General features: G+C 43.2%; 1 protein-coding gene across 1 annotated transcript; it reads left to right on the top strand.

Moving 5' to 3' along the window:
- The first annotated feature begins 2,104 nt into the window (after positions 1 to 2,104).
- On the top strand, positions 2,105 to 10,110 carry CLEC14A (C-type lectin domain containing 14A). The gene is made up of 2 exons (XM_030452484.1): positions 2,105 to 2,195; positions 7,783 to 10,110. The coding sequence occupies exons 1-2, from the start codon at positions 2,105 to 2,107 to the stop codon at positions 9,537 to 9,539; spliced, it is 1,848 nt and encodes a 615-aa protein (XP_030308344.1). The 3' UTR covers positions 9,540 to 10,110.
- Positions 10,111 to 13,294: the final 3,184 nt, after the last annotated feature.

Raw genomic sequence — 13,294 nt, 5'->3', positions numbered from 1 at the left:
TTTTCTGGCTTTATTATACACAGAGTTCTGAATATCCAATGTTCTGGAGTGTGAGAAGCCCATAGAAAGATATGATTTGTTTCTTGAGCCAGTCTGCTTTCAAAATGGACTTCATACAGAGCAGAAAGATAACTTTCTTGGGTTTATGTTGTGTAAAATTTCAGGATCCTTTGAGCCATTTTATGAGTATAGAGACATTTAGGATAGTATCAGGTAGTACCACTGAACACACATTTAACATACAAGTGCAAAGAACAGCATTGTTGGCCTTTTTGCTATGATAAACTGGAGAGGAAAACCACCATGTACCATTCAACAAGATCCTCTAAAGTCTTCTAAGCCTTTTATACCATACAAATGTAAAGCCTATTTCTAGCTCTTGCAAACAAACAATGAGGAACATTTAAAACATTAGCCTTCATTAAGATGGAAATGCTCCAAAAAGGGAATTATTTAAAAAGGGAAAGCGGAGGATGCATCAGTAAAGTGAACTAAAGCCTTTTTAGTCTGGCCACTCTCACAAAAAAGAAAGGCAATAAGTATTTCTAGAAAAGCTATGTTTGCCTCCCATAACAATAATTATTTCACTAGACACAAAATATTCTTCCTTTCTTTTATTTTGTTCATTTTGAATTAACTGCTGTGCAGAGAAGCATCTGCTGTGTTTCCATCTCACAGGTGGTCTCAAATTCATTCTCACTAGTCTGTACCCCTTGCCCATTTTCAAACAAGTACTTCAAGACTCCCTGAAATGGTCAGACTGGGCAAAAGGCCAGGAAGTGAAATCACCTCCTTACCACTGGATTTCCTTCTATTTTACTTTATTTCCCTAGGAAAGTTTGCTACATCCCAAAGGATCTGCTAGTTCCAGAAGTTTGTCATGGACTCTGTCTAGCTGGATATGGACTTTAATAATTCCAGTTGTATAGGAAGTTACTAAAAAATGGGGGGCTTGAGGGGATGGTGTTGCACACTTTGAATTAAAATTAATTTATTTTTAAAAATATTTTTATTTAGGTCAAAACTTGATAAAATATTAGAAACCTATAATAGGATATAGGTAAACCTGATTTAATCTCCCTTATAGCCTTTTGCTTGTTTTTTATCTAGGATGGGAGACCATCAACAGTGCACTCAGCATTTTCCCAGGCGTCCAAAAGCTATGGTTTACACGGACTGCTGATAGTATCCCTATAGAACAGAGAGGAAATGGCATAAAGAAGCTGTCAAATTAATTCTGAAAATAATGCTTTTTAAGGATGGCCTTTGAGCCACAAATTATCTTTAATGCCACAAATGTCCCTCAGTACACAGTGGGTCTCCCACAGCTGAGTATGTTTGAAGAACTGTGTGCTGTCTTTATGTGGCAACTGCCTTTTATTTTAGCTGTCATTGTCCTTTGCTCCATGCTGAGAGCCCCACACCACCTGGCATCAGGCTGTGAGGCTGCTCAGCTGTGCAAACACCGCTGTGTCACCCCTATCCCCTCGCACAACAGTGCCTCTGCCTGTGCCTGTACCACACTGGGCAGCAGCAGCAGGGATGATGCCCCTCTGCTCCCTCTGCCACTCTGGTATTTTGGCACTAGCAAATGATCTTACTTCTCATCTTTTCTTTTGATTTCTACCTTATTGTCTCCTTTTTGTGTCTACTCACCCTTTTTCTGCCTACACATTTTATGCTGTGCTGCAGCTCTCCATTCCTTCAACTTAACCCTGGGCTGCACTCTCAACCCGCTCTATTTTTATCTTCCCTTCCCTTCCCTTCCCTTCCCTTCCCTTCCCTTCCCTTCCCTTCCCTTCCCTTCCCTTCCCTTCCCTTCCCTTCCCTTCCCTCACAAAGAAACATCTAAACACAGGCAGACTCAGATTCTGCAGCATGTGAACACTCAATATGGACCAACAAAATATATCCAACAAGTTAAAGCTCTGACTGCTGCTGAGTATTTTTTATTCAAAGTACAGAGAAAAGAGAAGATGATGCAGGGAAGGTTGATTGTGCCATGAAGCATTTCAGTGCTTTTTATATTTTTGACAGTTAGCTGCAAACTAGACCATATAGATGCCTGTACTCAGCATCCAGCTCTTGTAGGCCCCTTGTGCCAATGTATACTCCACACGAAGCTCCAATGGGGCAACAAGACAGTGTTATGTACTACAGGAGATGTGAAGAATTTGGAGGCTGGGATGGAAGGCGTATGAATTATCTGGTCAACAAAAGAAAGGAGAGTGGGCTAGAGTGAGAATAAAAAATATTTATAGATTACAGTATTCTTGAAAATATTTGAAGTGTTTGGTTTGGGAGTTCTGAAGTTCATTTCCCCTAGCTAATTACAGGATTGGAATCCTTCTTAATATCTCATTAAAGATGAATGGAAATGTTAACAGAATACATTATTTTCTTGCATAATTAGTAATGGAAACATGAACATGTAAACTGAACAGGCTTCAAGGGAAATATATGCATACTGAGTAACACTAGAGCCACATCTTTTTATTTGTTTGTTTTTGCCAATGCAGTCCACGTATTAAATGTGCCTTCAGCAGCTCAGCATAAGTTATATTTATGTCCATGTCATAAACATAACAGATATACCACTGTGTTCACAACACTGGTTTAATATTATTCCTTATTTTTAAAGGTGTCCCATAGCTATGCGATAATGTCAGTGGAAATTGTTATTACAGTAGACAGTAACTTGCATGATCCCTGCTAGGTTATCTTTTCCAAACTGTGTAAGTGAACCTTGTTATCTATGTAGTACTCTTGAGAGATGAATAATTAAAATCTCAGGATCGTGCAAGTTGTTACAATGAAACAGAAGTTCTTATTTTAATTTCCTATCCTCTTACCTGAAAAAGTAACAAAAGCATGTGGCATTCCACCCAGCATTTTTACTCCCTGTGGCAACTGATTTGACTGAATGCAGGGAAATTGGTGAGAAATCTTGGCACACTCTTGAAATTAAACAGTTTCCAGTGACTTCAAGAAGGTCTGATTTTTAACTTCGGTGTTTTCTTAAGAATATATAATAAAATATTCTTAAGAATATTTTTCTTTTCTTAAGCACAACATATGTGTGAAATGTAGTGCTGCCTTATTACTTGATAAACCACTTCTTGACTACAGATGCAAATTTCCTCACTGAGTTAGGAAAGGAGGATTCAACCCATCATTTTTTGAGACATGCTGTCAAACAACAGTTATTCTCACTTGTTCAAAATACCTGTTTCCTCTGGCTTATCTATATTATTAGCTATATCTTAGCGGAACACTGAATGTGAAGAATATGATTAAATTTTACTCAAGATAAATTCAGCAGGATATCTGGATTCAGTAGAGATATCTATCAGGGTGAGAGGGAGGGATTAAGCTCTTAGTGACAATACAGACTCTCCTCTGCTCACTGGTGTCTTTCCACTGCCAACCAGTGTAGCCTCTCCAAGGCTGCAGCCAGCTAAAAGCCATCATGCAAAGGTGCAGGGCTGCATCCTGTTGTCTCCTTTCCTCTCTGAAGTTTCCACCCCCAGAGAACTCTGTGTCATGCAGCAGACCACAATGGGCTCCTTCACCTGTAGAGGCCAGTTGTCAAAGGGAGGTGAGCTGCAGCAGCCTTCCTTTATGCTAGCAGAAAACAGATGCTGTAGCTGCTTCTGCCATTAGACATAATTTCCAGGTTTGTGGCAGAATTGGTAGACAGATCCACTTCCAGATATTTTCCTGTACCCCTTGGAGGATGAGAAATGTCCCCAGCCAGTTTAGTGACCTTACTTGTGTCCTGTGCATCACAGGAAGATCGTTTCACTTGGCCCCTTTGCAGCCAGGCAGACCTCTTACTGCAACATCCATCTACCTCTGTGAAGCAAAGTACAGCTCTTAGTAAGCACAGGGTACTGTATCTCTCTACATAACTACCTCTAATGAAAATATACCCCCTTAAGCCCTAGGAGCTGCAAATTCCTTGTATATGGCTGATATATTTCCTAGTTAGTCACAAAAGTAAGTTTTATTTTACCCTATAAAAATGCAAGAAAGAATCCACCATAAAAGAGAAAAGTAGATTTATTAATTGAGCCCTTCTATCATTATTCCGTAGTAGAAATGTACATATTTTTATAAGGGAGACATAGTTACATAATGGAACAGAAAAACTAATAGTTCTTAGTAAAACTACAATTAAAGCAAACCAGTGTTTTTTCAGAGGCTCAGGCCTTACAGGCAGCAGACTGAGGAATGACTACAGACAAATGAGGCTCTTAGTACTGAGCAAAACAGCTACATTAGGAACTACACACCAATCAGTCATATAACATTCATATTAATGTAATAAAGTCTTCTTTATAGATAGATGTTTAGATACGTCATACTGGTGAGGTACTGGTACCAGCATTTCTGTGTAAGTAGATAATCCTCTCATTCAAGACAGGATTTCTTCAGCCAAAGCTCCATGAAGACACTCAAAGAAACAGAGTTCTCTTATTTAATTAATAGGAAGAATGAGAAGAACATTGAAAACCAGAGGACAAGTTGTTTTCTAGAGATCTGGTAGAGCTATTATTTTTAAAATATTTTGCAGGACTCAGGGGAAGCTGTAGGAGAGATAAGGAGGTATAGAGGCAGATTAAGCAGACATACAGCTACTGTCTCTATTTCCAGCAGGTGAAAGCCTTTGGTTTTGGCATGCAGTGTTCTCATCTTTCTGTGCTGTACAAGTTCCTCCAATGAGACGACTGCCTGGGGCACTGGTGTCTAAACTGCTGTTTCTAAACTGCCGGTTCAAATATAGCCTAGAAAATTAAAGTCGTAGCCTGTGTGAAATGAGCTGGTAGTACCTGACAATTCCCTGGCAGAGAGGCCATCCCATCACATCCTTGCTGACAGCCAAGGTGAGAAGCAAGGGAGCAAATATTTTCACAGACTGAGCTGCATTCTTCCTCCTCAGGGACAGAAACTTAGGTCTGAATCATAAAATGAAAAATTTGGGGCTTTTATATTGTTGCTTCTATTTATAAAGGTTAGTCTGTCTTCAGCTGTAATAAGCACACAGTTTTGAAAGAGAAGAACTGAAGCCTTAGAATTGCAGCGGATTTGCATTAGGCAAAGCTTTGTCAGCACTCCCCAGCAAGACAGTAATGATCAGTAGTAACGATGTAGCAGCCTCTCTTGTCTCCCACATCAATGTTTGGAGAAAACAGCTCAAGATATTAAACTGACAGGTATTTGTAGCAATGTAGCCTCTGTCCATCATTAAAAAATATGGAAGGGCTAAAAGAATCATTCATTTTGTGCAAGTGCAGCTAAAGCTAGATCCAGTGAAGAACTAGAGATCGGAATAGTAGATAATAAAGCTTCCCAACGCAAACTGAACTGCACCTTTACAGCTCGGAGTGTAGGCAGACAGTGAGGATCTCCTCATGCTCTCTTGCACAGGCACATGGTTCAGAGCCACCCTCCTGACACACCGTGGAGAGGAGTGAATGCCAGAGTGACAATTCCTGTAGGCTGCAGAGCTCTGAAAACAGCTGTGGCAACACTGCAGATTTTTACTTTGGTGTCTGTATCCTCTCTACACCTTGATTGATCAAAATTCTAGTTTCATTTAGAATGAAAAAAGCAGGTTCTTGTAATGAAAACCTGTTTTCCATAAAATTAAGTCTACTGGCATACAAATTTAACATTACTATTTTTACCAAAGCAGTTTAATTGCTCTTGTAATTTAAAAATTGTAATAACATAGCAACATTTAATGTAGTTTTATTTTTGCTGAATACCAAGAGAAACAAAATACCAACCGAAGGTAAGATTTGCCTAAGAACAGCTATGATTGTGTGAACTGTTTACCCATAATCAACTTCTTCTATTTCATGTATTTCAAAATGTTGCTTTGTTAACTCTTACAACTGTGAGAAACAGAATTTCTGTGTATGTGATATCCAGCGGGCCTGTACAAGCATTTAGCTAGATGCTACCTCAAAGCAAAAATGAAGTAACAAATACCTACATATTCTAGGAAAAATATGATATTCAATTCTTGTCTTTTTATATAGGTCTGAAATAAGCATTTAAATCACGCTACTTAAGATTATGATATCCCAGGTTGGAAGGGACCTTGAAATATGACCTGGTCCAACTTTTCATGGGAAAGGCAGCCTAGATGAGATTAGCAGCACCCTGTCCAGCTGCAGCTTGAAAACCTCCAGTGATGGGGACTCTGTCACACCCCCGGACAGGCTGTTCCATTGAATGATTCTTCTTAGTGTGAAAAACTACTTTTTTAAGCTAAGAAAAACCCCTCCGAGTGAAGACATTACCTAGAGGTAATTACCTCCTGTCTTCTCCATGTGATTCCTTGTGAAGAGAGAACATTCTCCCTCTATACAGCTTTTAAGTACAGGAATACTTGAAAAGCAACAAACAATGATTAAAAGTCTACTTTATTGGAGAAGGGGGGGAAGGGAAATAGTTATTTATTGATAATTGATTGAGCTGGACAAAACAGGAAACCAGAATTTAGTCTTTTTTAGTATCTTATTTTTTGCTTTCTTGAAATTTTTGTGCTTAGCTAGGAAATAAGAATGCCAAGGCTATAAAAAATATTGTCAGAAAATGAAGGTTAAAAGCAGCTTCCACCAAGCTGCAGTTTCTTGTCAGCAAATATTCAGGAAAAAAGCATACAAAACCAGGAATAGCTGGCATATTGTCTCTAACTCTCAAGCATACTGTACACAGGATATGTACAAGGTACCAGGGATGTACTTTGTACAGAACTTACACAGATGGTATTTTCCCCCTTTACCTCTTGCCCCTCTTCTTTTATAAAAATGATGAATTTCATTAATAGACATCAGTGTGTTGCTTCCTGTATTGTCTGCTGGCCAGGATACAGGGTCCAGGGCAAGTGAAGAAGTGCAGCTCTAAGCTTTTGCTTGGTCTGTGCAGTTCTGGCAACTGACTGCCAACAGAAACTTCCCTAGGAAACAGTCTCTAAAACACTCTGTCCACCAAGTTGCTGGATGGAAAACTTGTAAATTTTACTCAGTATTTGAAATACATTACAAAAATAGGCCAAGCTTCAGATCATTATCACACAGTGTGTCTGTATACCTGTTTTCCTAATTCTTCTTTGAGGTATCCAGAGAAAATGAGTTATGTCCCAAGGCAGGTCTGGAGTACCAGAGGTCTGTGCAGGTCAGTCACAAGATGGCTGAATGGATCTTGTTATCTGCAGCTCCAAAGTGAATTTAAATTCTTCAGAATGGGCTGAACAGATGCAGAGGCTACTCTGCAAAGCCAGGGTACTTTGTGCAGGGCAGAGTTCACCTGGAGCCTTGATCCAGGATTGTAGAATTTGCCTCCAGAGGTTCAATGCTGATGCGTTACTTTTTAAAATTTCAAACAGATTATTTTCCGCTTTTTGCTCCACTTTATCCGTGTATTCAAATAATAGGAATTTGCATTATATCACACCCACAAAACAAAAAGCACTGACGAGGACTGTTCCAAAGTGAAACCTGGTAAATGAAATGCACACATATGCAAATGGTTTTGTGTCACATCAAATGCCTGGCAAAGGGACCTGTGTGTGCTGTATCTGTTCACAAGGTAACAGCAGAGACATCACAGTAAGGAGCAGAAAAATGAGGTGACACGTAGATTGCCACCAGGAAAAGAGCTGCAGCCAATCAGTTAATTTATTTGAGAACAACCTATTGGAAATCAGAGTAGGCACCTAACGCACAATGCATTTAGGCCAACTTGCTTCGAAGAAGTGATCTGAGACAGTTTTCCTGATTGTTACACTGGCTCGAGTATTGGGAGCCAAGGGGTCAGGTGCACAGCTTCACCTGACCAGAAAACCCTTCAAGGAAGAGGTCGCTGAAGCTGGCACGATCTTCTCCTGGAAGTGCCATTCCACAGGCTGGCAAGACGGGCCCGGACATCTCCTGGGCCCGCGCCAAAAGAGTGCCCCACCACTGCAGCTCCGGGCCTCGGCACCCGTCTGCCCCTCTGGCAGCGGAGTGGCACCGGGATTTCCCACCCTGCTCCTCTCCCGAAGTTGGACACTCGCCCGCCGGGCAGGGCAGCGGCTTCCTGGCGGAGCAGAGAGCTGCTCGTCACTCTCCCGCCAACAAACGAAGGATGCGGAGGTCAACCCCGGCTCCCGACACGTTTCCTTTGGCAGGCCCAGGGGAGGGCCGTGGGCGAGGGGTCGGCGCTGGGGTGGGACGAGGCGGGCGGCCGGGACAGACCGAGACGAAGCCGAGCGCTTGCCACAGCAGCCGGGGCAGCCCGCGCCCCTCGCCCCGCCACGCCGAGCCGCCAGGATGCCGCGGGCCGGGCCCTGGTGCCTACTCGTGGCCGCGGCCTGCGCCCTGGGCCGGCCCTCGCCACCGCGGGCCGTCGTCCGCTGCCAGGCCGCCGGCGTCTGCTTCAGCGCCCACCTCGTCAACAGCTCCTACGCCGAGGCCCGCAACGCCTGCGACCGCCATCGGGGCAGCCTGGCCTGGCTCAGCGGTGAGCCGGAGCTGCGCCTGCTGCTGGGGCTGCTGGCGGAGGCGGTGGCTGAGTCCGCGCCCTCGCTCTTCTGGGTCGGGCTGAAGAGAAACGCCTCCGCCTGCACGGACGAGGGGCAGCCGCTCCGCGGCTTCTCCTGGGACGGCGCCGACGGCGGGGCGGCCCCGCAGGAGGTGCCCGCGGAGCTGGGCCGGTGGGTGAAGGAGCCGGTGCGCTCCTGCCTCACCGCTCGCTGCGCCGGGCTGCACATGGCGGTGGTCCCTGGCGGCGGCCCCAGCTGGGGCTGGAGGGAGCGGCCCTGCCAGCGGCAGAGCCAGGGCTACGTCTGCAAGTACCAGTACGAGGGCGCCTGCCCCGACCTCAGCCCCGCGGGCGCCCTCGGCTTGGACTACAGCCTCCCCTTTGAGGGCCGCAGCGCCGGCCCCGGCTTCAGCCCGCCGGGCACAGTGCTCACCGTGTCCTGCCCCGGAGGGCAGATGCAGCTCACCTGCCAGCCAGAGCTGGGCGGCTTCGATTGGCAGGGGGCGGCGGGGCCCCTCTGCCCCTGCAGCAACCGCAGCCCCGGCAGCGGACGCTGTGCCGAGGCCGCCGGGTGCCGAGATGTGGCCGGCGGCGTCGCCTGTGCCTGCACCCCGGGCGGGCAGGACGGGTCGCCCTGCGCGGCCACCGAGCCGGCCTCCACCGCCGCGGGCGGCCCCGCAGAGCCGCCGGGTGCCGGGACGGAGGGGGGGCGGCTCTCCCTCCCACCGCTCCGGAACACCGCGGTACCGCCCGCCGCTACCGTGGCTGCCGGCGGGGAGAAGACGGTCGCTCCGCCGCCCTTCTCCTCCTCCTCCCACTACGTTTTCATACTGGTGACGGTCGCGGTGGTAGTGCTGGTCATCCTGGTCATGACCGTCCTGGGGGTCTTCAAGCTTTGCTTCAACAAGGAATCTGAAGGCTGCGGGGACAAGGAGCCACCGGAGACCGGCAGGAAGGCGGAGGCGGGCTCCGCAGAGGCGAGGGGAGCAGCGGGCGGTGATTAGACCGGAGCGTCGGGGACGGCGGGGGGCCCGTCCCTTGGGGCAGTTCCCACGCCGGACCAGCGCTCGGCTCCCACACGTCTCTCATGCCGCTGAACGTGGGTGTGCAGAACTTGAGGATTGTCAGACGTGGAAGCTTGCAGCGGACCCCTTTTCACGGGCTTGGAACCTTTGGACAGTCAAGATGTGTTGTCAGTCTGTTAATCAAGTGCTCACAGAAGTGAAAAATTAAATACAGTGGCCTGGCTGACAGAACTGATGTTCATCTTCAGCTGCAACAGTTGTGGCTTTTTATCTTCTCAGAATCTGCCTTTTGGGTGCCTTACTTGGAACAAGTTTAAAGGGGACCAGTTTGAGCCTTCGCACCTTCTAATTTAGCAGTGAGTGGCACTTGGAGTTTCTCCTTTCTAGTTGCTGGAACATCTCAAAAGGTGAATTGCCATAATTTTTGAGGAAACTGTGACCCATACTCTTTCAGATTGACATTCTTACACATGAAGAAGATCTCTACACTTAAAAAGATCATTAAATTGCTGAGGAAGTGGGAGTTTAATGGGGAGACAGTTTTATACTTCAGCTGATGAAAAGAATAAATGATGTTTTAAAACATAAGTCTTTGCTATCTTTGTTAATTTATAGGATAGTCGTTTTTACTATAGCAGTTACAGTTTTTCTGCTCAGATACATTGGTACAAAACTATTTCTTCACACAATATGTGGTTCCCTTACTATCAGACAAGGTGCTGACAAACTTCTGAAAAGAGTTAACATGGGACCAAATGCATCCTGCAAATCCCATTCTTATTAATAATATACGCTGTTTTCCATGAAATCTGTTGAGAGTAAGGAGAGAAGGATTCGCCCTTTGTGCCTGTTTTTAAACGAGGTAAAGACTTCCTCTGCGATTTCTCTTAGGAATTCTTGTAGAGCAGCTTTCCTCCTGGCAGCAGAACTTGCTTTGTTTGCAGTTCAGACTGCTGATGCTCTATTATTATTATTGTTATTATTATTATTAATTATTATATTAAAGTGGTAAGGCTAAATATTGATTCAGTGCAGTAAGACACAACTAGCTGGATCTCATCCAAGACTTTTGGGGTGCAGGGAGAGTAGGGAAATATTTTCTTTGCTTAAAAGAATCTTAATATCTGAAATGTCTTTTTAAGGACTTTTGTTTGTTGGTTTGTTTGATTTCCTTTCTTTAGACCTGACCTTCTGACTACTGCTTTTCAACTGTTGAAAGCTGTGTCACTTTCCTGTTGAGTTTGGAGAACTCTGTTTCAAACAATAATGTGTATTATTAATTATATTTCTTGCAAGCGAAGACTTGAAGGTTAATCTGCTGTAAACATCTGCTAAGGATAAAGTATGACATAGTGTGGATTTTCTCTTTTCCCTGTCTCTTAGCTTAATGATGATAGGCTGTTGCTATCTGGGAAGCAGCATTTTGCTTTTGGTAAGGTGATGGAAGACGTTTTTGAGCCATCAGGCAGTCTATAGCCATAAATTCCATTGTATCATGACAGGAATAAAATCCAGCTAGGTAAGAATGTCATGCATTACAAAGCTGTCTTATAACTTGCATACTTTTTCTAATCTGTATTTCACTTGTATTTCAGAAGGCAAGCACTTTTCAGGCTTTCTAGGAGGCTTGATTTGACATGTGCACAAATTTGGAAAGCAAATTATCCATTAATGCCTTTTCTCTTAATAGCATTACTGTTACCATCACTGCAAGTAATTTGTGTTAGGGGACAGTGTGTCTGGAAGTCTTTTCTTCTGTGAGGAGCTGTGTAAGCAAATAGCAACTAAGAAGAGTGAAAGTCTCTCCAAATTATTATTTCTGTTTTCCTCTTTCCCATACACCAGATGGCTGAACTCTTAATGAGACTCTGCAACTGCCTAGGTATGTTTTTCTAAGCCCTGGCAATACTCTCTCTTTCAGGAGTCTTGTCAGGCACAGCTAAGTGCTGAATTAAGTGCTTGTAAATGACTACTTCTTTTGGCATCTCTCCGGATTTGGCTCAGACTGTTCAGTTAAAATGTACAAGTTCATGCCCTTTCAAGCCATTCACCTGTCGCATCTTATTCGCATTTTGCTCTTTACTTTGGCTTCCTGTGAAATCACGTTTTGATTTTAGAGTTCTTTTTCTCACACTCAGGATTCAGGATTAAGCATTAGACATTTGTCTAAAGGACTACACAAGGCTTCTGTTATCTTTTCTCTGGTTTATAATTTGACTCAAGCTAAACACTGGACTATTTTGCATCTAAAGATGATCTGTCTCACCAGGTCTAGACATCTCTAACAACAGCTCATCTAAACTTCTCTGCTCACTAGACTCCCTTACGGCCTATGGAGAGAATAATGTACTTGCAATTTCACTCGTGCTTTCTTAAACAGGAAGCCAACAGGTAACCTGCAACATAGAATATGGCCTCATATCATAACCATGATTCACCTGCAAGGCAGATTCAGTGCAGGGTTTTCTGTTTACATCAATAGGAGGAGAGCAAGTAAGGCCATAATGAGTACAGATAATCATAATAAAGACTGACTTAATGAAAGTGGTTATATACTTGGATGCAACTTTCTGTTAATTCTTATGTAACACCATATGTAAAACACACAATCACATGTAAATATTTTTCCATAACATGGCAGAGGTGGAGACAAATCTTGACCTTTTCCCTAGAGTTACTTACATGTCCTTCAACTAAACATATTCTATAAGCATGTTATATTGCAATGGTTTTTCCAATATTGGAAAAACATTGTTTCATCCCATAATAAAGCCGTATATATCACATATAAACTGTATCCACAAGTTTTACAGTTTGTAATTGGGTACTGTCAGTTCTAGTGGTTCATGTTAGGTTGGTGTTTTTTTGTTGTTTGGGTTTTTTGTTTGTTTGGGGTTTTGGGGTTTTTTGTTGTTTGTTTGTTTATTTATTTATTTCAACTGTAAATTTGCTGGGCTAATGCATAATATTGCAGACCCTGGCTCTTAGATGGAGGACTGGATGTAGTAATGTAATGTTAATAAAATAGTGGACACAAGAATCTGAGAGCCCACCTTTCAAAACACTCATTTTTGCAAAGAGCAGGGCTGTCCAAACCTCTTATCTATCAAAGTGGTCCAAAAAAGTGTTCCCAGTTGCCAATTATTAAATCTAATCTTTATATTTCCTTAATTCCTCCAAAGATCATTTGTCAGCTCTACATATTGTTAATGAAAATGTGATGAATTTTTAATGGTTTTTATTAATAAAATATTCAAAAGTAAAATGTTAATTTCTGCCAGATTTTTAATAATGATTTATACTGCTGAGGGGCTGATTAAGTGTGTTATGAGATTAAAGTGAAATCTAAAAGTGGACATGAGCAAAATTCAAATATTTAAAGAACTTTTCTTTTTAAAATCTAGTATATGGCCGAAAGAGGATTTAAAAATGAGTGCGTCCTGTGTGTCCCCAGGAAGTGTAATTTCCTATCACTTAATCATTTTTTTTCATGTTTTCAGCTCTCATTATTTTTCCTCATTTTTTACATGTAGTTTAATCACTGGTACATGCAATTTAGTTCCTTCTATAAATGATATTTTCTATTTCTTCAGGATGTGGACATTTATCCAGGCTGTAGAATGGTGAGCACTTCCCTAGTGATACATAACTGACTTTAAAGGTAAACACAGCATGGCAGCAGAAATAACCACACTCACACATCTTCAAAACAGGTTAAAATTCATGTCTTTCCC

Source organism: Calypte anna, chromosome 5A (genome assembly GCF_003957555.1).
Source record: "Calypte anna isolate BGI_N300 chromosome 5A, bCalAnn1_v1.p, whole genome shotgun sequence".
Lineage (NCBI taxonomy): Eukaryota > Metazoa > Chordata > Aves > Apodiformes > Trochilidae > Calypte > Calypte anna.
This window is presented reverse-complemented; position numbering and strand designations above follow the sequence as displayed.